The sequence below is a fragment of the Seriola dumerili genome, unplaced genomic scaffold, assembly GCF_002260705.1.
Source record: "Seriola dumerili isolate Sdu_G_001 unplaced genomic scaffold, Sdu_1.0 BDQW01000267.1, whole genome shotgun sequence".
Lineage (NCBI taxonomy): Eukaryota > Metazoa > Chordata > Actinopteri > Carangiformes > Carangidae > Seriola > Seriola dumerili.
In genome coordinates this window covers 1,780,998-1,808,347 of record NW_019174522.1, presented here as the reverse complement: position 1 = coordinate 1,808,347, position 27,350 = coordinate 1,780,998, and the positions used below count along the sequence as shown (strand labels likewise).

The 27,350-nt window shown below is 40.2% G+C and overlaps 1 protein-coding gene across 1 annotated transcript in view; it reads left to right on the top strand.

The window, feature by feature from the left end:
- Positions 1 to 27,350, top strand: part of vegfc (vascular endothelial growth factor C) — a 68,595-nt gene that overhangs the window by 26,706 nt on the left and 14,539 nt on the right. Inside the window, exons 3-4 of the mRNA XM_022757226.1 lie at positions 832 to 1,022; positions 16,327 to 16,466. Of these exons, the coding sequence (XP_022612947.1) occupies positions 832 to 1,022; positions 16,327 to 16,466 (331 nt within the window). The remainder of the gene's footprint in view (positions 1 to 831; positions 1,023 to 16,326; positions 16,467 to 27,350) is intronic.

Here is a 27,350-nt window from a genome sequence, read left to right as displayed (position 1 = left end):
CTCACTCTCCACACCTCTGCCAGTGATGGGTGCCCTTCTCTGTGAGTTCCAGAGATCAGGCTCCTGATGGTCAACAGCAGACGACCCTTGACGGTCCGTGCGTCCTGCGTGGCCTCGTTTCCCATCTATCGAGTCTTATCACTAGGGAGCGGCAGTGGGGCCTTGGAAACTGAAGCTTCACTGCGATGGCGCCAAATCGAACTTGATGTTGGGTGACCTATATAAACTTTGGTTATGTACTGTAACGCCCTTTGAGCTGTGGGCCACACTGGTGCCTTTAACTAGCTGAAGAAAAAAGGTGGTTCATGTGTGAGAGCTGATTGAAACTGGTTGTTTCATCACAATTTCTACTCAAGGTGAGACCAAGGTGGCATCTACATAGTACAAGGGCATGGACTAAAATTTCAGCAGTGAAACAAGGCAGCAAAAGAGAAATCCTGAGCACTTTTTTATAGTTCCATTGTAAGTTTATCTTTGAGGTGTTTTTTTTTGTTTCAAATAATTTTTATTCACTTTGATTTATTTTAGATTTTTTTGCCGTTTTTTTGCCTATACCACTAAAGGATATTACATGGGAACTTGATATATTAGGAAGAATCTATTACTGCTGACATCAGTCGCGGGCGATCGCACTGGTTCCACTTTGATGCACTCATGGCTTGGTAATGACCTCAGATCTGGCCAAAGTTCCCACAGTTCATACCTGGCAACGTCAGAATATATTTGTATATGTGTCTTTCTGCCTTTGTGTGTTGCCATCCAAGTGTATAGAAAGAGAACCTGATCTGTTGCATGGCTGTGGTGGAGGCCTGACTTTCTGTGTGTGTGCAGGTATAGAGTCAGAGTGGAGGAAGACTCAGTGCATGCCCAGGGAAGTGTGTATCGACGTGGGCAGGGAGTTTGGAGCTCCCACCAACATCTTCTATAAACCACCCTGTGTGTCCGTCTACAGATGTGGAGGATGCTGCCACTCTGAGGACAAACAGTGCAGGAATATCTCCACTGGTTACCTCAGCAAAACTGTAAGCACACTCTTCATTAATACTCACTGTTATCTTTTCAAATATGGACTCTGTTATATGAAAGAGTTCAGAACACATAAGGTCTGATCCATGGCTCAACCCCCGGCAATACACCTGTGGGTGCTGGATGAAACATCACACACACTTCTGCCTGTGTGTGTATGTGTGTGTGTGTGTGTGTGTGTGTGTGTGTGTTACAGTTGACTTTCTCCAGTAATCTGATATCTTACAGACCCCCCTCTGATAAAAATCCAGTGTTTCACCTTGTTAACATCCATATGATGTTTTTATATAATACACAACACCATGACTGAGTGTTTCCACCTTGAACTGCAGTGAACCAATGACTGTCTCATAAAAGCAGATTCAGACAGCCAGGGTTTCATACCTCACAAACCTAAGGAACCAATCCTGTCAACTGGTGGGGTTGGGGGGTGGGGCTAAATAAACCTGAAACCTTGTCAGTACAGAGAGAGAGTTAGCATTAGCACAATCGCTAACACTGTGTCAGCCACTGCCAGTTACAAGTTAACAAACAACATAAACAAATAAAAGATGCTAACTGTGCTAACCGTTCTGATCCGTCTGCTAGTCTCTGGTTCTGGTCTCAACAGACTCCTCCTCTGAGTCTGGGTCTGACTGAGGCTCAAGCATGTGGCTGAGTCTCTCTGATGTCTCCTCCTCTAACCATCTTCATACTCTCTGCTCTTTCACCTGTCCACCTGGAGACAGCAGGTGGTGGTGGGTGGGGCACAAGGCCTGATCTTAATTTTTTTTTCACTTTTTAAGAGAGAATACCATGTTAAACTAAATATTAATCATAGCAACAGTCATGTAAACAAGAAACCTTGTGACTGTAATTGTGGTTGGGGATTAGTGGAACCTACTTTCTCAGCTCGATCTCCCTGTGTTTCCAATCGGCTTTTTACACGTGTGCATGACAAAACAGAGCAGACAGGGAACGTACCTCCTGAGGAACTGGATGCAAGGAGAGACCATTACACAGGGCAACATGTCCACATATTTAAACTGAAATTAACGTGTAAGTAACGCGTAGAAGCTCAGCCCTCACAGCCTGCTCTGCTCTACACACACATACAGACCCCAGATAAAGTCAGGACCTCAGGACCAACACAGTTTACACGTGAAGTGCTTCTAAAATAAGGTGGAGGTAGAGCAGAAACATGATTAACCGAGGTGCTGCATGTATATGTGGACTTACAATAACCAGGTTACTGGAGTTCACGTAAATGCTTTGTCGGATTATCTGTGTTACCAGGTTTCTCTGAGCAGCCTGGTTATTTAAGTTCATGTAATGTCAACTGTGGTGTGTGTGTGTTTGTGTGTGTGTGTGTGTGTGTGTGTGTTTGTTTGCTTGTTTGTTTGTATGGAGGATGAAGTGGGTCACAGAAGATGAAACATATATACACTAGTGTAAGATGGTGTTAAACCTACGATCGTTGATATCACGCATAGTTCGTGTTGACAGTTGATTGTGATGTTAAAGGGAAAACAAGTCATTCAGTTAAAAGCTTTAGAGCTTAAAATCACTTTGGATTCAACACAGTAAATCATAACCAGACAAAAATAGTTAGTTTGCCCTGTTTTTTGAGCAGTTTTATTAGAAATTGTTACTGCATGTGACAGATATTACAACTTGTCAAATAAAATTATCACGAGGGCTTTACTTTCTTACTTTTTATAATGGAGCATATTCATATAGCACGTCTTACGTATTCTTATAGTCCTACTACTTATTTATAGTGGAGCATATCAAATAAAACGTGTTGATTTTGGTCATTGTTTACACTGAGATTTTGTCCATGATGATGTGTTTTTCATGGTCTTACCACTTTGATCCACCAAAGCCTTTTCCGTTTTACTCGTATTTAAATGTATTAATTAAGTCACTGTTATTTTATATAGCTGTCACAGAACACAGATATTTTCATTAAGTACATTACTGTCCCAGACATTTGATTTGAATAACATAAAATTAATCAAAAGGATTCTTAAAAAAAGATTTAATTTAAACAATAATGAATGCCATTGAACATTTAGCACACTGTATACAGAACACATAATGACGATGTAGGGAGTAAGAGAGACGATGATGAGGACGTCATGGACGGTTCTTCCCCTCAGGGACCAGTGGAGAAGGGGAGCAGGTTGCACCATCTCAGGCCACAACCGCCAACGTGGACATGAAGTCAGAGTTATAATTTTACCACACTGAGACAGTTTAAGCTATAAACTAAATGAATGTGGCTGTTGTGAGCGGAAGACAGGCTGGTGAACTTCAGTAAGGATGAGACACTGCGGGCACACAGATCACAGAAAAGATCACCTGTCAGGTAAATGACTTACCAAATTCAAATTCACTGAAGAAAAGGAAGCTATTAAAAATCACTTACAGTGTCATATCAGTGAATCCAGTCATTACGCAGCTAATATAGCGGCTAACATATAGATTAAAAAACAATTACGTTCGAGAACACAGGCTGACAAGTGACCAATAACTGCCACACAGAATCACAAAATCAAAATATCTTGATGTGTGAAAACAAAGACTCACCTTTATGTCATTAATTCAGTTTTCCAACTAACGTTTGTACATCCGTACGGCGTTTGCATCAACCCAGCAAACATCCTCGTTCCCGAGACACAGCTCGACCGAGTGCACGTACACAGCGGTGACGTTATCCAGAAGAAAAAAACACTTTTTGGGGCTTTTTGTGGGCTTCTTATAAATATTAAAAGTCCGTGGTTTAAAAATATACAATACAAAGATTAATAATTGACTGAGTTTGGACCGGAGGTGTCCGGTCGACAGTTTTACAGGCGTCTCTTTTACTATTGTGGTCTATGGGACAAATGCTTTTTGGGCCACAGGGGATTTTTTGCTGCAATACCGTGAGCGGCCATTGGGAAAAATTGGCTGCAAGGCAGAGCGGTGGCGCTGTGTCCAGCTCTTATAATACATCCATGATGAAAGCTAGGCAAAGCAGTAAAGTGAAGGCAACTGCCATGAGGCAGTGACGATTTCATTGGTTGACATTCTATTGGTTGGGGAATTTTAACAGGGTCATTTCGGGTCGAGAGCAGAAATCTGGGAGCAGAGGTCCTGTGAGCGAACAGGAGCAAGGAGGGGGACTGAAAGTGCAGCACAGAACATGTGTGCAGCAACAGTTTATCTGAATTCAGACAGACAGTTTGGAGCAGGAGCTGTTACAGAGAGGGAAAGCCAATAGGATAACCCAAGAACAACCAGCTGTTCTAAATCTTGACTACATTAAGGCCTAGTGGCCTAGTATGATTCACTATTGGTGACTATGACACATCTGTCTGTTGTCAGTGTGTTTGCGAGAAAGAGAGTAAGGGGAAAGGAGGAGCTGAGTGAATCAATGTGAAAAGATTTACAATAACACGATAACACAAACCATTATGTTTGATAACTTTTATGTTATGAGGAGTGTGAAAACATTTTCAGTTCATTGTGAAACTGTGGTGGGACAAATTACTTAATTAATGGGAAACACTGCTCGTCACACTGGTTTCCTAGTGTGGCTAAAGTTAGCAGCGCTAGCACCAGCAGCATTCTAACCTTGCAGGATCACATGTCTGTGCTGAAGGTCACATGTTGCTCCAGTCGGGTGGTTATATATAACTTATTTTCAATTTCTACATCAAAATTCTACATCAAAATTCTGTCAAACCGTGCTGTCATCTGCCCCCTGGGCAGCCCCAGCTAGTGGCAGATGTCTGTTTCACATCATAGATGCAGTTAGCAGTTAATTAGCCCAGCTTGTACATTAATTAAGTATTTATAATTAGTTTAACCGACTAGTATTTCTGGTGCCAACTAGTGAGAGTAGCAACATTTAATCATTTAGTCAACTAATCATGTACATCCCTAGTGTGTATGTGTGTGTGTGTGTGTGTGTGTGTATGTGTGTGTCTGTGTCTGTGTGTCTGTGTGTGTCTACTGGTCTCCAGAGTACATCTGTGGTTAAAGAGAGTTTCTAGCATGCAGTTGGTTTGCTTATTAATTGGCTTCTTATGTGGTCTGACCAGTGGAGTACAGTCTGTGTGTGTGTGTGCGTGCGTGTGTGTGTGTGTATGTTCTCTCGACCCTGAATCACTCCTGAATTGTTTTAATGAAAAGCTGCCATATGTATCACTGTGAAATAATAAATCAATTACTTAAGATAATTTTGAAATTTTAATATAGTTTCAGTAAAACAAGGAAACTTTATCCAGTGGATTTTATGATAAAATGAAGCTGATTGCTTAGGCACAAAGTGAGTTTTCACAAAGTTTTCACAAAGTTATGTTTTTGCCTTTATTCTTAAAGGTGCAGTGAGAGAGACAGACAGGAAAGTCAGGGGGAGAGAGAGAGAGAGAGAGGGGATAACAGCAGAAGGATATGGTTTGGATTTGAACCCAGCCGCTGGGTTGTTGGGTTGATTGTCAGTAAACAAAAAAAGTAAAATCATTTTCTGAGCCAGTTCATCTTACTTGTATGTAAAGACAAAGATGGATTTTCATTCATCATAATCCTCATAAAAACATGCATATATGGGTATTTAAACAAGCTACTGAATGAATAATTATGTTTTTATATAATTTGAATTGTCTTTTAAAATGTAAGCGTTCTCAGGTCACAGAAACTGGACAAAAATATACACAAAGTAGTATTTTGCACTTAATTATCATCCCCCAAATATTTATTTTTTCCACTCATGGAAATAATCCATCATGAGGACATGCAGGGGTGTAGCACAAAACCCTGGGCCCTGAGCAGCCTCTGTGGGCCCCCTTCCTCTCTTCACCCATATATCTCAAGCATTATTAAAAACATTTTTTACAAATGATTGGGCAGACAATTGTACACATGGATCAGTAGTGGTTATTAGGGTAGTCACTAATGAACTGTTCATACCACATTTAAACAAGTAATAACAATCTGTGATATGTCACTATATGAGCTCACCTTGTCTCACATCCTCAGTAACATCAGGAGATGATGAGGGACCTGCCGCTGCTCCACTCTGAGGCTGTTTCTGAAACTAAGGGCCATGTGTTTCATGATGTTAAGTTTTGCTAGGTATTTTATTCATTTGATAGATATAATGTCATATGACATTGTAGGTATAATGCTGATTAATTAATGACATTGATTAATTCATGTTATACAATGCTGTTATGCTCCAAGCTAGATTCCTCGCTGACTGCCTTCAGTCTAAACAATTGCTGATATGAGGTTAAACCATTCTGAAACCGCTGTGCTCACCTTTCTTTTGAAAGAAATCAGTTAGGAGTTGTTTTCCCTCAGCTTGGTTTTTTTCTCTTTCCTTCCTTTCTTTTCTTTCTGATAACGATTTCCGTTTCTTGGGCAAAGACATTGCTGTCCTGGTGCAAATTAGCACTCCAGCATTAGCAGTCACTCAACTTGCGATGAGCTGAGTTACTGTTTTGGGGAATCCTCATGCAGGGGTGGACTAAACCATTTTGCACCTTCTGTAAAGGGTGATGGTGAGCCTCCGCTATATTTTTTAGATACACAGTTCAGTCACTCAAACGTTTTATTCAACCAGTTTAAAGTTACTTATGACATTAATTACTTAGAAATAAAAAAATTGCAAACAAAAAACAACTTTTCATCCCAGGCTTTTTGAGGGCCCCCCTTGGTACTCAGTCCCACTTTTCCCCCCAACTACGACGCCCCTGAGGACCTGATGCTCAGATAGATGGAACTGTCCTCTTTTGGTAGTGAATGAACAAGCATTTGTGAGACAAAGACTTGCTTCATGACTCAACAGCACTGTGGTGAAAACTATAACTCACTCAGCAAAGCCTGAAGCTAATGATGTCTTGCCCAAAATAGCTAAAGCATGCGAGCAGCAGTTTGGTGCTAATGTTTACTCCTGCTGCTTGCTGTTGACCCGAGCAGCGCTTCACAAAAGTGGACGTTGTAGATATTAGAGCACCTGTTTTCTATAAACACGTTCTGATGAAGAAGATCACCCAGTATGACATCTTCCTGCAGCTGGATTAGAAAACATCAGCACACAGTCCAGCCAAATCAAGTCAAAGTTATTTATATAGCAACGAATCTTAACAAAAGTTATATTAGGGTACTTTTCATATGGAGCAACCATCATTGAGTAAACACTTGGCGACAGTTGCAAGAAAAACCTTGTATCTACAAACGTGTCTCTACAGCTGCAGAGGCAGAAATACCTGCAGAGAATCACTTGCTCTTTAGCGATTTTGCCTACAAAAGAAAAGCGCAAGAATTTTGTTTATTATGAACTTTTATTCTGAATAAAGTTCTGAATGAAGGTCCCCAAATGTTCTGTTGTTTGCTCGACAGACCTCTGAAATGGCGGACATAAAAAAAAAACAAAAAAAACACCAGCTCAGTATAATATGTGATGTATAATATGGGAACAGTAACAAAGAAAATTCCAGTTGAATTTTTATCATTCTTCAATTAAACTTTCATTATGTTCTGGGTGCCATCTAATGCATTAGAAAAAAAACCTTATTGGCCGACCTCTGCTCTAGAAACCAAAAGTAAGCCTGCGTTGTGGGAGCAAGTTATGTAAGCAGGGCAGCATGAGCTCCTGGATTTTACAGGGAGCCAATCCATCAAGTCAAGTCACAGCTTGAGCTGAACAAAGTGCTGCACGAACAACAATTGAAATAAAGAAAACAAGTGTATTAAAATAAGTAAAACACAAGGAAAATGAACAAAACATACTGCATACAGAAACATATAAACATGTTAAAAAAATAAACCACAAGGAGCAAATACTCAGTATGGACATGACAACGGACTAAATTGAATGAATAAAAATGTCTCTTTAGCTGATATTTGAAAATAGAAATGGAGGGAGCTCATCTGATTTCTAATGGCAACTGGTTCCATAATTTTGGAGCAGCAATCACAAAAGCTCTGTCACCTTTTAGTTTCAGTCATGACTGTGGGACGCACAGGTTCAGATCTGAGAGATCCATGAGCTGAGGGTGGGGCCTGACCATTAAGAGCCTTGAAAGTAATCAGCAAGGTCTTGAGACTGGCTGAGACTGGGGTGATGTGCTCACACTTTTTAGCGCCTGTCAACATCCTTGCAGCTGCACTCTGGGCCTGCAGACGAGATAATGACGGGACAAATATAATTCTATTTCCTGTCAGTACACGTGCAGCAGACAATCTTTCCAAATACCGCTACATGCAGGACGAAGATGCACAACACAGCATGTGTGACAATGTAACAATAACTGCATCATGCTTGTATGATGTGATGGGATGATGCTTCCCAGAGGAATTTCTGTTCCACCTTAAACGCTAAATTTGTTCCGTCAAGGTTGATGAAATTGATCATAAAATCATATTTGTAAAGCCTGGAACAACTATTGCAGCCTAGCAATGACTCTGCAGCAATGTCCACAAATCACCAGCACTAACTGATCAGTGATCTAAAGATTACAACTAGGCAGTGCACCATTATTACAAACAACGACCATGAGACCCAGATGAAGCACTGATTATTCCTGCTGCTCTTTGCTTTATTTAATATACTGACATCATGGAACCTTATTCATTGCAGCTGAAAATTTTGTTACAGTGGACAATCACCCATTAATTAAAACCTGTTACGCTGAATTACTCTTTACTGCATTGAAAGTTGGAAAGATTTATATGGACATGTAAATCTGGAGTTAATTTAGAGTGAAAGAGGCAGGACACACCACAAATGAAAGGCGTGTTTCTGTGCTACTGCAAAAATAAAGCCGCAAAAATGTGTCTTTTGTGTGTGATTCTGTGTTTGTTTTCTGGGGCCAGTTGCGTAACACACCTTAAATTAAGATTTTCCTTATAACAAAAATAGTTGCACAAAACAACCTTAACTTTTCTCCTTAAGGTTTCCTTAAAATGTTCACTTAAGTATTTAAGGTTTATACTTAAGGAAGTTTAAGTTACTTAAAGTCTGTAAAACCTTAGCGACCAAAGTAAGGAAAAAAACAGCAGTCAGTTTATGATTTGTGTGACTATCTAGAGTTGTATCCCTCTACTTTCCGCAACTCAATGATTGCTCAGGTTTAGTGCTAATGGCAGAAAATCAACTGTCTCTGTGGAAACAGTAGAATTTTACCATTGTAAAATCTCTTTCGCTGCTGCAAATGCCTTAGCTTTTTTCCTTAACTTAGGAAACCTTTTAAGAGATTCTGTGCAACACACTTAAGTAATTCCCTCAGATAAGAAGAAATTAAACTGTAAGTGTGATACTTAAGCAGAAAACTTAAGGTGCTGTTTCCTGTCAAAATTGCACTGATCTTTATAAACGTAAGCTCTACCTCGGCAGGGTGGGAGGGGTGGGAACAGTTGTACTTGCACCTGATGAAAATGGCATGATGACGGCCTTTTACAGCTTTAAATAACACACAGCCTGTGTTGGGTCCTTGTAATACAATGTACTCCTTAAGTATTTATGTACATCTTAATCAACTGTCAGCTGTGTTGAAGCAGTGGGTAAATACTCTCAGCTGGTTAGCTCATTCCCAAGTAGCTGCTGTAAATGGACTGGCTCATGCAGTGTGTGCCTATTGTTTCAGCTCAGCTGCTTTATTCATTTCCTGTAGGTGTTAACTTAATGAACTGGCAGTGGCAGTCTGGGTTAATAGCTCTTTTGTTAGATGAATTGTTAAAGCTGATTCAATCAGAGCAGGAAGTTCACTGCAGCCAGAATGTGTCAGTGTCTCTATGCGTGTTTGGATCCACATTTGTTTGTACACTCATACCTATGTGTTAGTAGCCCCGCTTCCATCGCAGTTTTGCACAACATAGAAGCGATTTTTTAGAAGAGTCTACAAAACACAGTTGCGAATGGTCTGTGTAGAGATGAAACAGTTACCAGTTTCACACTAAATCACAGTAAAAATGCCAGACAGTTAGTATTACTGTTTTAAGTTTAAATTATTTTAAATGATCACTATAACCATGGTTGATTACCGTGCTGTATTTAATTTAACTCAGATTAGGTTCTGTAAAGCATCAGCCAGCAACAATCTCAAAGACGCATGCATGGCAAGCAGTATGGGTTTGTTTCGTGTCAGCCAAAATCTGGCTGAAAGCATCAGGCCGTTAGTTAAAGTTAGTGGCTACAAGCGTTTTTTTTAAATGTGGGTAAACCTGCTAATACAAACTGGTGCAAACTGGTAAAATAGATCTGTTATAGGTTGTTCCCTCCTGTCAATGTGTTAGCAATGAAACAATGCAATGTAAGCAGCAGAATAAAGTAAAGAATAAACTGATGTTTTTGCAGGCACTGTGGTGAGTGTTATAGGTACAGAACTGACTCATGAAACCTTAATCAGTGGTTGATATTAACACAGAATTGAATGAAAGTGTTGTAGGGAGCCATTTCTATCAGAGCTGATGCAAAGACAGGGAAAAGGACCCACATGCAGACGCAGGCAAAGCAAACGCAGTTCATCAATTTGTTAAACACGCACACACACACAAAAAAAGCAAAGGCTGACTGAGTGGTCAGAGTCAAAGCACCATGGAGCGCAGGCAAACTAATGCAAAGGCGAGCAGGCAGAAATCTGACATCAAAAGAAACAATCAAAAAGTCCAAACTCAGGTTAATTAGAAACCAAGACGGGAAGCACATAGTAACTAGCCTAACGCAAGGCTATTAATACACAGGTAACTAACGAATAAAACACAGGTGCAACATAAAAACGGCAGGAAAAAACACAGAACAAGACAGGAATTCAAACCACAACAGACAGAGCTTTGACAAAGCCTCTGTACGCTAACTACACTGCACCAAGTTAACAACTAGTGAATAATAATAACTGTTATTCACTCTGTCACAAATATGATTTACCAATCAGTTTGAAGGACTCCCGCTCCTGAGTCACAATGAAGGTGATGTTGTTTTCTCCTCCAGCACTCCAACGGGGAGCGCTGTGCCATCTAGCTATTATTATACTCTATGCAGCTATTGTAATGAAAAGTGCAGGCGCTTGTGTATTAATGAAATGTTATTTTATTCCAAAAGTTGCAAAGAACTCAAGGGAAGCACATTTAATAAAGCCCTGGGCAGTGTGAGTGGATGAATCCAGTTAAAGAGTACCCGCCCGTACGCGATGCTCTAAGAAGTACAGCGAACGCACCCGCAAGGAGGCAGGGATGATTTGATTGGTCAACACTATACACTGCCTTCTATTGGTTAGGGGTTTTTGACAGGGGTGTACAAGCAACTATATATCTGAGTGCAAGCACACAGTTTGAGCAGGAACAGAGCAACTTTAAGCGGGAGCAGAGGCTACTGGAGTACAAGGGTTTGGAGAGACAATATTAAAAAATCTGAACATGAAATCGATAAACCATGCCCTCAAATTGATATACCACGCTCTTGAGTAAAGATAGGATAAAACCTCCATACAGATGATGGTCGCTATTTTTAAAAATAGTTTTGTTTTCCCTCCGCAAAAAGAACATGCCATTGTTGTTGGAAAAGCAAACATCTTCAAAAAGTCATTTAAACACACAAAGTAAAAATGCAGCCTTGTTGTGTATTTTGAGAATTGGACAATGGTGTTTGCTTCTTGTGTCACAAAATCAAAAAGCTTGAGTTGAGGTAAGAGAAAAGGAGGCCAAGGTTGGAGCTGAGAGGCTCTCGCCTGGCACCGGTGACGAGGCTGTGGGTGCTGAGCCACGGCTTTTTTGAGGTTTCACAAGACATTCTTTCTCTCCACTAGTTTTTCCTAACTGCTGTTTTTGGCTGCAGTCTCAGACTACTGGCCAGCTCGAGTGCAGAGATTTAATGTACGAAGGCGATGAAGTACGTTATTCTAATTATACATAGATAGATGGATAGATGGATAGATAGATAGATAGATAGAGAGATAGATAGATAGATAGATAGATAGATAGATAGATAGATAGATAGATACTTGATTTAGTCCCTAGTGCAAATTCATGTAATTTGTAATTATGACAAACAAGACAATTTACACCCAAGATGACTTTTTTGAATGTGACTGAAAATAATTTCTCTGAAAATGGACGTACGGAAAAGTGAGGAGTCAGATTCTATTAACACTGTTCTGAGGTCAGTTTCATCATCCTCAAAGTTTCATTGTGCTGATTTGCTTCGGCAGCGCCTCAAAACAGCTGGCAGGCGTTAAGGGGTTTCAACACTTAGCAGGTAATAGAAGTCATGCTAAACTTTATAATTTGCTATTTGACTGACTGTAAGTATCTTTAAGCGTTTATGTCTGTCTGGTGGTTCTTTGTGAAAGGTTTGAATTCAATCCCTGCTGTCGAGGCTGCAGATGTTCATGTGGCATATGGCAACATGTGCTATAGTAGAGATATTTTCTCACTAGCAATGGAGCCTAACAATAGTGATTTCAATTGGTCTGTCCTTTCTTCTAATGTAGAAGAAGATTCCTTGACAACTAATTGTTAGATGGCTACTTACTGTGTATTCATGGTCTCTAGACATGAATCCTAATGCACCATGATCAGGCCAAAATCTCATTAGTTAATTAGTAGGCTACATAAACAGGTTTAAGTTCAATTTTCAAACATTAAGTTATGCTCATCCTCAACTGATCGCCTTGATATCCCCCAGGAGGAACTGGAAAATGTTGTTGGGGAGAATAATGTCGGGACCTGAATCCAGATAATAAAACAGGAAGTGGAAAATATTTGTTTCTACTTATTTGTTATTTTACATTTTAGATGTGAGAATAAGTGTTGTGCTGAGTTGCATGTCAGTAATGAGAACTTTCTGAACAGTGAAAGTATAATGCAATACGGTCCTCTAACTTTCCCAAACTCAACATCGATAAAGATGATGTTTTGTGTAGATCAGAATCCACAAGGCAGAACACGGAGTATTGGTCTTTTATTGTAGTTTTGGAGGTAAGGTGTGGAATGGGGCTGGTTACGGTGATGGGGGGAGGGGGCTGTAAATAGTCTGGCAGGATAATGGCGGACATGGGCTCACAGACTGGGATCCACAGAGCTGGTCAGACGGCTGAGGCGAATGGGCAGGAATCCACACAGCTTAGGGGGCAAACAATATCCAAGCTGGCATGAAGAGACAGGAGCAGAGCGTGGCCAGTGGCAGGATAACAGGAGTATGGATCTGAAGCACGGCAATAACAGGATTACAAAAAGTTCAAAATGACACAGAGAAAGCAGGAAACAAACTGACCTTGGCCGTAGAGTTAGTACCAAAGAGACGCAACGATCTGGCGAAGAATGGTGAATAGATCCCGTCCTTAAATACTGCTGCTGGTTGTGGAGTTGCTTGTGTGATGTGGAGCAGGTGAGTATGGAGATTGGTGGGAGCTAGTTCATTTGCAACAGGCCGTATCATTACCAGAACCCCTTCAATAGAACATATCACTCCTGTCCTCAGACTGCACTGGCTTCCTGTTAAACACTGTACTGCTTCTCACTTTTAATTCACTTCACAACCTAGCACCTCCGTATCTCTCTGATCTTATTCACACCCACACACCTGCCCGTCCTCTGGATCTCTCTCTTCCACGAATCTCTCTGTACCTCCTGCCTGTCTGACCCACACCATTTTGTTCAGAGCCTTCCACAAAACATCCTATCTTCGAATCCCACCTCAAAACACACCTCTTCAGACTTGCCTATTCTGTTTAGTGTTCCAACACTATTTATTTTGTATTTAACTATAAATAAAATCTATAACTATTACTATTATTACAGTCCGTCTTAGCATCTATATGATAACTGAGAAAAGCCATACTCCTGTTATCTCAAGATAACAAAGCTCATTATCCTGAGGTAACGAGATATTATCAGGAGAAAACGATTTTTTGTTATCTAGAAATAACGAGATAATTATCCAGTTATCTGGAGATAGCAAAGCTTCCTTTCTCATTATAATGACTTTGGTAATCAGAGATCAGATGTGCCATTATGCAGATGGAAACTTGTAGTGCTGTAAACTTAAAATGTTTGGACGACGCACTGATCAACACATCAGAGAATATTTCAATCAAGGGCTAACTCAGGAAGAAATCACATCGTCGTTATGGTTACCCAGTGATGCACGTCAGGTGCAGATTATCTGGACGAGTGTTACTAGCGACTTACTGTATGAGGTTCAGTCAAAATCGTTTCCTCCTGATAATATCGATCTGTGTCCCGAGGAAAGGTTACTGAATCAAATTGCCTGATATACTGTAAATTAGACATGTTAATAAGACTTGTGCACCTGTATCCACCTGTTACAGGTTTTCTGACTTGCGTAGGCTGACCCTTCTCTTTTCCTTTGCCCAGTTAATGAGGACAGAAAAACAGCACTGCTCTGTAGTTTGTATGGGGATTCAGATCTCTGGTAAAACTTGAGCACTGTGGAGGCATTCCAAAAATGTCTGTCTAAACCCGAGGACTTTCAGCAGCAGGACAGCAAGTATGAAGGAAGAATTTTACCGATCTAGATGCCAAAAAAAAAAAAATGTTTTTTGCAGTAGAACTTTTAAACCCAGTGTTTCTCACTGAGATCTCAAAGAGCTCCTTTTGTGTGTGTGTGTGTGTGTGCGTGTGTGCGCGCGTGCTCTGTAACCATGGTGAACACTCCACCAGGTCACGAACACTGAGGTCAGCTTTAATGATATCCTCATTAGGATGAGAGGCAGAGAGACAGTTTAAGCTGTTAAGGGTCTTGAATAGGAATCATTGAGACTAATTAGTTTCTACGCAGCCTGTTCAACTCTGAGACTGACAGTCTGAAGTGGCTCTCATGGTCTCTGTTCTGCTGTGTGCCACAGTCTTCATCAGTGCCATGTGAAAACATGAGCCCAGCTCCTGATCACTCCTGTTGTTCCTCGAGTGGAAATCTTTCACATTCTTTCTCATTGCTTTCAGTCGGGTGTTTTGGTGTGTGGTGGTTTTGAGGATCCTGGGTATGTGGTGCTCTTTTAAAATCTACTAATTTCCTAGGTTATTCAAGCCTCAAGTTCAGCTCCACATTAAGTCTTTGTTGAAGGGTCCTTGTGAAAAGAATGTGTGAAATAGTGGCGTCTTATGATGGACAAACTTTATTGACTGAATTTGAAGTCCAGGCTGATTAAATGGGACAAAGTGAGCTCAAGCACTTTCACAATATATATTTCATTTTGACACATACATGTAAAAACAGATAAGAAACTGCATTCATTGATTTGTGGCCACTAGAGAGCAGAAGATCTGGAGCCCTTGCGGAAAAAATGAAATATCCTCTCTTTGTCGTCGACGGAGTAAAATGAGACTGAACATTGCACTTACTGTATATAACGGGTGGCTGCACTGCTCTGTGTCTACTGCATGTGTAAATAAGCTGTTTGATAAAATGTTAACCATAGCAATGTGTGGCTGTTTAAGTTTAGAGCGAGTCTCCGTTCGGGACAAACTGCAGTTGTTTTTGATACTCCTACTTACTTACTGGACAGTAAGTAAGAACTAATGTTTTAACAATGTGAGGCATGCTTTATTGTGGCACATCTCCCCATAACTGCCGCAGCAACATTTCCTTCCCAGTTTGAAAATTGGGATATTATTCAATTCAATTCAGTTCAATAAAATGTTATTTATATAACGACAAATCATAACTTTCATTCTCTCAAGGCATTTAAAAGAGTCAAGACCTTATGATAAGAAGAGCAACCCAACAATTCCCACCACTGTTATATGTAAATGTATTAACATGTAATTGAAGGCAAACTTATCATTTGAAGGTCCCATACTTTACACTTTTCTGGTGTTTTATTTAAAGTTTTGATCCATAAGAAGATATAATTGTGGAAGAGACACTTTGAGCCTCTCAACTGATTGACTGACTGTTTTCTGAGTGACTGAATAAAAATATAGCAGATTTCAGGTAAACACTCAGAGAAACCAAATCATGCAAGGTGGTGCATGGCGGATGGCCGTTACTGCTTTGTTGTGACATCACAAAGTTCCAGAAGTCCTGACGGCTGGTTTTAAAGCTCAGTTTCTGAATACAGGCTGTGTGCATTTCTCTGTGGACTGAGCGCTTTGATACTTTCACAGTATTAATATAGAACCTAGACCTGCTTTATAATCAAACAACACATGGGCATCTACCTTTAGACTATATGAGACCTTTAAAGGACGAAAAGAAAAGATTTTCTTTATCATTACTTCTATTTCATGTTATTTATAATTGTTGTCATTTGCATGTGTATTTCACACCTTGTCTTCATTCACCTCATCGCCCTCTGCCTCTCTCTGCAGCTGTTTGAGATCACGGTGCCGATCACCCAGGGCACCAGACCAGTGACCATCAGTGTGGCCAATCACACGCAGTGCAGCTGTCTGTCCAAACTGGACGTCTACAAGCAAGTCCACAGCATCATCAGGAGAGCCCTGCCTGAGTAAGTGTTCATACTCACTGCATCACTGTGTGTCTGTGGAGGATACATGTGTGTTCAGGATAGGAACTGCCTTTTCCTTTTTCCAGCAGAGGTCTTCTTATGGCAACACACACACACACACACACACACACACACACACACACACACACACACACACACACACACGCACACACACACACACAAAGAGTGTTTGGTTCTATTGTTACAGTGGTCACTTCCTGTGCTGTGTGTGTATACAGGGATATTATTTCAGGAAACACTTCCGATTCTGTCTTGATTAACTTCACAGTTCCATGAAATGTGTCTATGTTCCTCTGTGTAGACCTACATGAAGCTGGACTTCATGACCAGCTCCATTTCTTTCTTTCTTTCTTTCTTTCTTTCTTTCTTTCTTTCTTTCTTTCTTTCTTTCTTTCTTTCGTAGCAATAAGAAGACAGACAAACACTAAAGCCATCAGAAGATCAAGATGTAAAAGCTCATGATATGAGTAATGTCAGCCAGCTGGGGACACAATGATTTTTAGCCCACATTTGTTTAAATTAAAATATTAAAATATTAAGTAAAAATATGCCCCTTACTTACAATGTACCCCTGGATGTACAGACATCTGTCACTGGATACTACTTAATTTGATACTGATGAAACTTTAAACTCACTAACATCTGCCTCTAGGGGTCTCAATCAAAACAATAACAATGGATGGTGTTAGGTGACGTGGATCATGGGAGTTGTTGTCTTCACCACCATTACCGTAAGCTCCTCTCGGTTTGGATTCCTTCAGTGTCAGTGGTTCAGGAAATCAAACATACCTGCTGATTCTAACAGGACAGAGACTCAGGGAAGAGCTGGAGCTGAGATTGATGTTAACCTTTGTTTGATTTTGTCTCTGATAACTTATGAACCAGATGTTCAGCAGGTTTTTACCAGCAGCTGAATTATCCACAGAGGTGTCCTCCTCTCCATAACAAACACACCAGGGGATTAAAACCAGTAGAAACACTGAAGAAAGCAGTTTACCTTTAAAATCAGAGATTCACAGACGCTCTTCAGTGACACAGGACAGGACGTCTCCAGCAGCAGGGAGCTGAGCTGTCTAACATTTCCTCAGCTTGTTTCTCTGATAACTTCAGATCCAGACGTCCGACGACTAAAATCCTTCATCTGCTTCAAATATAGAGTTGAAAACAACCAAGGTGTGGGGCGTCGAGTAGCTCAGTTGGATGAGCATCCGCCCCATGTGTAGAGGCTACAGTCGCTGCAGTTGGCCCCGGTTCGAGCCCTTAGCTGCATGTCACCCCCCCCCTCTGCCTCCCCATTTCCTGTCTCTCTCTACTGCACTATCAATAAAGGCACAAAAAGCCCGAAAAAATAGATAAAAAAAAAAAAGAAAAGAAAACAACCAAGGTGTAAAAAGTGTATGTGGCTTAAAACTAGATAAAAGTCAATGTTGAGCTTCTGTCAGACAAACACACTGACACATGATCATAGAGGATATGATGTCATTGACCAATGAGATGTTACCATGATTAAAATCACAGATTTCTCTGGTTTGAGAATTGATGGAAACATTTGTGATAATGTAAGAACACAACTCAACCACACATAGAACATAGCTCTAGTTGTTTGTAGACATTTTAATGTGGAAAAGTTACAGATTACAACATTAAAATTTTGAAGCCTCTTTTTTCTATTATTTCTCAGTGGATTTATGGATGTGTATTAGTAATGGACCTCAGTTATGAGTCCAAGAAGGAATACACCATCACCTTATAAACATCTCACAGTATCTTTGCCTCACCTTCAACTCCTGCTCCTGGCTGTGTCCTGCTGACTGCCAATGTACAGAGTTACAGAGTTAGTTTAATGTGAATCCCATCTGAATGGAGCCATAGACATCAATGCTTTTCACCAGGATTGTGTCATTTTCCTACAAAACAGAACAACACTTTTCACATCTGTTTAGTGAGGCAGGTGTGTAGGAGCGTGTGTGTGTAGCAGCAATTAAAAAACAACATGAGGTGTGGTGTTGTATGACATGTTGGAAAGGATCTTTGTATGAATATTTATGAAGTATGTAGCTAATGCACCTGAAGCATTAATTTATTTTTATCAACTTCCCTATTCAATGTGAAAAATTTAAGGGTAAACCTATTTTTCACTATATGATCTTCTACCTCTTTATATGTTATATCATGAACTGTTATATAGTGAGTTAATGATTCAGCCACTCCTGTTTAAGATGGCTCCTCATTGTTGAAAACCATTGTTTATTGTTAATTTTCCTATTATTCTACACACAGCGGCTTTCAGAAGTTATCGTTTATATAGTTGCTTGGTGAGTGTATACTAGTTGTAAATGTGGATGAGACAAACACACGCTATCTTATACAAGGAGAGAGAGGAAGCGCCTCTGATCTCAGATCTTTTTCAAATCAGGTGAATGAGCAATGTGATGAGCGAACATCAGATCCTGATGCAGTGAAATGAAAAACCTCTTTGTGTGTACGTCTGTGTGGGCGGGGTCCTCGACCGGAGAGTAATGACCTGCTCGATGTGGAATGTGCACTTATATGAGCTGTATAGACCATCACAATAAATCTGAACCCAGGAGGGTCATTCGATGCAGACTCATACTGTGTATGTGTGTGTGTGTGTGTGACACAAGATTATTATTAGGATGTAACATCTAGGATGTGTAATATGCTGATGGTCTATCAATGAAATGGAAATCACAAGCATTTAGAAAAACTAAACTAACCAATTAAACGGGTTTATCCGCTCTATAAATACCCAGAGAATCCACCTCTCTGACAGTAGGCTTTGATGCAGGTGAGTGTCTGTGTGTATGTGTGTGTAAGTAAGAGGAGTAGGACCACTTGTGATGTGGAATGTTGATACATGCTTGTTTTGACACACACACACACACACACATACACACACACACACACACACACACACACACACAGAGCAGTGGTGTTAAACACAGTGTGTCAGATTAGGACAGGAAAGGGAAACGCATTGTAGAGATTTCCACACCTACAAATCATTCAACATGTAAGAACACACACACACACACACACACACACACACACACACACACGAGCGAGCGAGTTATCGCAGAGAGAGCCGAGGCACACATACACAGACACACACAAGTAAGCGTGAAGAACACGTATGTTTCACATTAGGTGAAGTGAGCGAACACACCAGTCACTCACCTTCTCGCCTCCTCTCCTCGTCTTTTCTTCTCTCCATCCTTTTCTTTCGCTTTCCTTATTTCCCTCTCAGCCGCTTATCAGTGTGTGTGTGTGTGTGTGTGTTACTGTGCCACTGCAGCTCTAATTAAAACCACACTGTGTCTCTTTTCATCGACAAAGTCTTTCACAGCTTCAAACAATTTGTGTGTCTGCAGACAAACCGCTCGCCGTCTGTCTCTGTGTTCAAGTTCTGAGTCTCCTTAAATGCTTCGTTGTAATTGGACATTTTGGTGTTTTATATAATTGAATCTGTGTGTGTATGTGTGTGTGTGTTTGTACAGAGGAAGTATATTTTTCTTGGCAGTTTGTAGAAATCCAAACAAGGTATCTGGTTTCTGATGTAAATCAGTATCAGGCTGGAATTTGTTTTCAGTAACTTGCATGTTTTTGAAAATATTTGTATATTATATTATTAAAAATGTGTATATTTTTGATGCGTTTGACTTAGTGAGTTTGGAGATAATGATTTAAAAGACAAAAGGCTTTAAAGATGATTGTGTGTGTGTGTGTGTGTGTGTGTGTGTGTGTGTGTGTGTGTGTGTGTGTGTGTGTGTGTGTTTGTGGGGGTTCTATGTAGAATGGGGCCTAGAAAAGCTGCTGTGGGGATGATACTTATCAAGCCGGGACACACTGACCTTCAACATCAAAAAGATACTCTCCTGTAATGCTGCCCACACACAGATCTGTGATCTGGTTCCTGTCTTAGGTCCTGTATCTAGTTCTATAAAACCAGCTCTGCTTGGTGTTAGATCTCTAGCTACCTAATTATTCTTAATGAATGAAAAATCATTAACTAGATATTTTACTTCTAACTGAAACCTGGTTAGACACGAACAGCAATGCAACTCTTATTGAGGCATGTCCATCTGACTACATCTCCCATCAGTCAGTGAGAAAGGAAAAGAGAGGGGGCGGGGTTACCATCATTCACTCAAAGCAGTTTAGTTATACAAAGCTCGACCTGGGTAAATTTTCATCTTTTGAATATCTTGCCCTCATGCTGTTTTCATTCTAATAATATACAGGCCTCAAAACAGTTGTCCCTGTTTCTTCCAGAATTCTTGCAGATGGCTGCTCTTAACATAATAATAATAATAATAATAATAATAATAATAATAATGATGATAATAATAATAATAATAATAATAATAATAATAATAATAATAATAATAATTAATAATTAATAATATCTCTATTTATAGCATATTTAGAGCACTTTTCTAAACCCATGTTACAAAGTGTTTTACACAAAGCAGCAGAATAAGACACACAGGTCATATAAGGCAACAGCATTGATGCAGAGCTCAACAAGTAACTTACTCATTGTAAGTGTCAGGACTGATGTCTAAAACTCATAGACAGGAATCTAGTTTCTAAAATACTGACAAATTTCATTGAGAATCTGTCTCTGGGGACTATGAGCGATCCTTGAATCATCATGATTCAACAGAGAACAACTCACATTCATTATGACATATCAGCTGATGAGTGTCATACTCATTTCCTGCAGAGTGACCAGAGACATAGAGCAAATGTGTGTGTGTGTGTGTGTGTGTGTGTGTGTGTGTGTGTGTGTGTGTGTGTGTGTGTGTGAGTGTGTGTGAATGTGTATAGGTTTGTGCCTCAGATCTTATGACTATATTGCAGTCTTCTACAGTTCTAATTTCAAAATCCAAATCTATTATTTCCTGTAGTTCTGATTCTGGGATATATTATGGCACATAATTAATAGGAGCAAATAAACTATATTAACTTTAAACCTCCATATTTTCCTCTTCTCTTGTGTTTTATTTGAAGTGTTGATCCATAAGAAGATATATTTGTGGTTTTAAGAACCAAAAGCCATCTCAGTGTAGTTTTACATCTCCTCTCTCAGGCTTCTCTCTGGAGCTCTAGCAACAACAGGTTGGTGAGCCAATCAGAAGAGAGGAGGCTCTTCTGATTGCACAATATCAGAAAGGCCACATATAGCTAAATAAAGCCATTATGATCAAAGATGCCAAACTTAAGGCGTGATAAGAAATGGTTGCCCTGAAGCTAAGTGAAGAGCAGTCAGTGTGGAAGAAATGAGATGAAAGACAGACTGAAAAAGATGTGAAAGGATGAAAAATGATTAAAAAGGCACAGGGAAAAGAAAACAGGAACAATTTAGCTTGAGAAAACAAATACCAAGGTCATGTGGTCTTAAGACAGCAAACAGCAGAGCTGCTCAGCCACAGACAGATATCAGTGTCTCTCCTCCACTTATCTCAAGTCGACCCAAGAACCCTTTCTTTGATGGACATGTTTATTTACCTGCAATATGCTTCCTTCAAGTCTCAAAATGATAATAATTGATATGATATCCTGTTAATATAATAAAAAAATAAATTCATAAATAAATCTTACAACAAAAAATATGTTATATTATAAAATGTAATAGAATAGAATATAAAATAGTGTGGTGGTGTCATGACAGAGAATAGTATTATATATATATATATATATATATATACATCAGATTATGAACAACATGAAATTACATAGTGATGGATGTTGAGGTCAGGCCGGTCTACCCCCCCACCACCAAGGAACACATCCAGGGACCTCAGCGGGAAATAGGGGCGCCCTGACACGACCAAGAATTAAACCAGAGTTAGCTTTTGCAGCTCAGCTAGCGGCTATGCATGTATTTTTGCAATAATGGACTTAACACAAGTGATTTGATTTATTGTGTTAGCATGTTGGACTGCTGCAGCTTTGCTATTTTTACGTCGAAGACCACTCTGAAAATAAGTGTTGGACTGTTTTGTGCCACCCTTGACCCTTGTTGTGTGATTCAATGTGCTCCTCTTCATAATGTTAAATAAACAGACCTAAAGTCAAAGTCTTGGGTCATAAACCACAGTATTGGACAAATTGAACTTTTGACCTGATGAATGCCATACAGGAAAAGTTTTACAGTTTATGAACAAAATTCAGTTATCTTCTCCTGCAGTGTTTATTTCATTGTATTTGAAAACATGTCACAGAGTTGCATTTTTGGGCCCCTCTGCTCTCAGCCGTAGTTGGACCCGATATTATTTTAGAAAAGGTGGAGAGGATCAACAGGTTTTCCTCCCACCTGGTGAATGGATGAGAGAAAACTGGTTAAAATAATAGGGCATTGAGTGGCGCATTGGGTTGAGCAGGCGCTCCATATATAAAGGCTACAGTCCTCGCTGCAGTCGGCCCCGGTTCGAGTCCCGCATCGGACGGCCCTTTACTGCATGTCATTCCTCCTCTCTCTGCCTCCCCATTTCCAGTCTCTCTCTACTGTGCTATCAATAAAGGCATAAAAAGCCCAAAAAATATACTTAAAAAAAAAAAAGAAAACTGGTTAAAATAATTAAAGTAAAAAATCAGGGTCAAAACAGACCGGAGAAGAGTGGAGGAGATACTCACAGCTGCCAACAAAAGTACAGAGGTCTCTGTGTGTTGTTTCTCAGAGTAGAGTCATGTAGGATGCACCAATAATACCTTTCCTTTGCTTTTTACAAAGCAGCACTTAAATGCTACATGTCCACTTGTAGCTCCTGGAGGCTGCAATCATTTGTTGTTACACAGTACAGACTCACACAAGAAGTGCAGCTATTCTCTCAATGTTGTCCGTCCTGGGGACAACTGAAAAGAAAAAAGCCATGCTGGGCTAAACAAGCCTGTTGCCACTTTTTCTATTCACCATTGTCTATTGTCATTTCTGTAACTATCATAGAGGCAGAAGGTCTTTAAAGGTCCATACAGTATAAAGGTAGATCTACATGTTTTGTTTTATTATAAAGCAGGTCTAGGTTCTATATTAATACTGTGAAAGTATCAAAGCCTCAGTCCACAGAGAAATGCACACAGCCTGTATTCAGAAACTGAGACTTAAAACCAGCCGTCAGGACTTCTGGAACTTTGTGATGTCACAACAAAGCAGTAACCACCATCTTCCATGCCCCATTCAACCTTGTATGATTTGGTTTCTCTGAGTGTTTACCTGAAATCTGCTATATTTAAAAGAGAGGCTCAGAGTGTCTCTTCCACAAATATATCTTCTTATGGATCAAAAGAGAAGAGAAAAGAGACAGTGTCTTTGCTTTTCTGATACAGTTGTTGAGTGAATGTAACAGTCTTCTGTATTTGGAGTCAAAGCTGTCAACATTGTTGTTTGGTTGTCTTGGTTCACCCAAGACTGACAACAATGTTGATCATGAGTAAACAGAGCCCCTCAGTGGCTGTAGCCCCACCCAGGTAGAAACATTACCAGCAACCACTGGTTCTGCTGCATTACACTCACCAATAAAGAACTTTTTACATTTCAAAACTGAACAAATGCTAGAAGGCAAGCCAGCAGTGACATCCCAGAGACATCTCATCACAGATAATCCTCTGATACTTCCCTCTCCCTCCTGACAGTCTGATTGAAGCTGACCCAAGAAATTCTCCTTTGATCGAGGTGTTTATTTGTTCTACAGCCCTTCAGCTGGCTTATCACGGGCTGTGGGTTAAGAGGGGTGAACTGCACTTTCACACGCACACACACATCTGAGGAATCCTATTTCTTGAACCAATTAGGTGCCCAGTTTGTATCCCAGCCAATCCCTTAAGATCAGATAGACAGAGCTGTGTTTGTTCTGGGTTGATGCCAGTTTATTTAGACTTTTGAATTTTTCAGATGAGATTATACTGGATTTGTTTGACAAACCTGGAGAAATCAGATACAAATAATACGACAATAATCTCAAATGGACAGATGAGCATGTATAAAAAGTGTGGACTGAAATGAATATCAACAGGACATGCCAGTAATTAAAGCTACAATATGCAAGTTCTGGAAACCCAAATAGTGCTAGCTTGAGACTGGACAGCAAACCACTCTGCTCCTCCCACCCTGCCCTCTCTCTGCCCTGTTAGGCTCCACCCAGTCCTTCACCCACATCCTCGTCATGTTCGCTGTCTCAGCTGAAGCAGGAATCAGGACCTCATTATCCAGTGAGTCAAATATAAAGACATCTTCCAGCAGCTAATACCAGCCGGAAGCTTCGGTGTAAGAGAAGCAGAGGACTGGAAGGTCTGTCACATATTGTGAAAAGTGTTCACATATTGGTTGACAGTTGTAAGGTCCCACCCCTGGCTTTGGTCATCTTAGCAGTTTTGATGTTTTGGAGCATATTTCAATTACAAAATACTAGAAATAGAAGTCTGACAATTGATGTTTGGAGCACAGTAAAGAGGACCCGGATGCAGACACAGGCAGGTGCAGTGAAGGACTTCAATAATGGAAATAGAGATAACCGCAAAGGGCTGCAAGCAAGTCCAGAAAACAGACCGGACCAAAGACTGGACATCTACAGCTGCTGCAGCACAATAGACGGTCCAGCAACAGCTAAATGGAAATGGACCAGTATATATATGCAGGGGAGCTAATGAGGGAAATTGACAACAGGTGTGTAGGTGACCCGGAGAGTGGGAGACAAGCGAGCAGGTGGATGTGGGAGTGAGGTGAGGAAAGTCAGAGGACATCTGGTGGGCAGATGGAGAGTTGCAGTGACTGCAGGGCTTCACAGAAATGGAGGAGGGAAAGAGGGTGGCAGAGGGGGACAGAGACAAAATGTTGCACACTGTAATGACTTTAATAACATCTTAGTGGTCTCCCAGAAACTATACTACACTACACACAAACATACTCCCAGCAACAATCCTTGTACTTTACCCACCTCTCCCACTGGCTGAACTGTTAGCAAACACTTTTATGGGCTCAAATTAGGGTGAAAAAGACTTTGAGCTTGTAAAGTGATGTTCACAAATAATTCCAAAGCTTGTATTTGTAAATCAGCCTTTGTAAAGCTATTAAATAATTCTGCTTGAGAAATTCAAAATTGTACATGTGTAGAAAAGATTTGTATTGATTTACAGCTAATACAATTATTTATGAATATCTCTGTGCTAGATTAAAATACTTTTGATAGCAATTTGATCCCTCTGGAGTGCTCTTTATGCACACCTGTCGACTTCATTATTTTTTTTGTCCACCAACCCCTGAGAAAAATATCATATTTCACCTCCATCACTTCACTTCAGTTTAGGTAACATACACTTTGGTCTGAAGCCAGATAATATCAGGCAGTACGTATCAATTAGTATAACAGTGAAAAAAAAACATCTTAAAAAAGCAAAGAGAGGAGAGACAGATTCCTGGAGATAACCTGATGTATACCAAACTCTTGACTGTGCAAAGCTGACAGGAGCTAAACAGGCTAATGGTTAATTATACCAATGAGTTAAAACTGTCCAGCTAGGCCCATAGGAGTGTTGATTCTTAGTGTGAATGGCAGTGTTACAGACAATATTCAAACTACTGTGTAATGGAGCTATACATAGTTTGGAACTAATGCTGCTCTTCTCTGTCAGTTAGTATGACTGTATGTGGGTAAATAATGACTCAGCTGCCATTCTGATAAATGATCTCCCTCACACTGCAGTCTGTATTATCACAAATAAAAAAGGGTGCTGCAATGATTTTGGTTGGATTCACTGGATTCACTGAGCTCCCCTGCAGAGGTTAGTTAAAGGACTGAGGCTGAAGAGGGCAGCTCCCAGTGTTCAACAGTATAAGACTGTGCTATTACCAAAATCAATGTGAATATGCCAACGACTCCTCCAACCTGAACAACCACACACCTCCACCCTCTCATACAACTCATCAGGGTTTCTCCTGAAGCAGCGCCCCTACAGCAGACATACCAGTCCTCGGTAGTCGTGGTTACAATAATAAACATACCGTCTGTACAGGTACATACCTACCTTTGTCACCATGGTAACTATAATAATGGTCATGGCTTGGTTAGGTTTAGGAAAAGATGGTGATTTGGGTTAAGATAAGTACTTCCGCAACATTACGCAGTCTTTGTTGTCATGGTTACAATATAAACAGCTGGTTTCACATGGGGATCGAACATGACTCTCCTGTGTCATATTCATCCATCCACCACAACCTCCTCCTGACGTGGACTTTTTCTCTCTTTATACTACGTCACCGCACTTTTCCCTTTGCTCCTGTGATCACTACTATGACCACTAGATGTCGCCTAGCAACAAAATATAACTATGGGTGACAATAACCTGCTACACAGACGAACTATGGGCTCATTTTTTACAGAACAGTCTCTAATAGGTGGAACTGTATGAAGGCAAAAAGGTGCCACAGGAAAAGAGCTATGTAATTTCTCTGGACACAAGGTAACATAAGCCAAAGGGTTAACCACAGTGAAGCATTTTAGTTTTGTCTGATATTTCACATGTCAATATCATTTAGCATATTAAATGCATCCTCTCAGTCACCCTACCATGTACACAGGGGTTTGCAAAGTCAGATACTGTGGACCCCCACTGAGACAAAATTGAAACAGTTTTTGCCATGTCAGTGAGTTAGCTGTGGGGCATTGTTTTTTTTTACCTATATTTAAAAAAATTGACAGAGTAACAAGATTAAATGATTAGCCATTTAATTGTTAATTGAATTAGCCTTTAGCAGTTCTGGTTTGTACCCATGGATGCACAGAAAACTGTCCCTGGGTTCCCCTCATACTGAAGAAAACTTCACAAGTTCTAGAGTTATAAGAA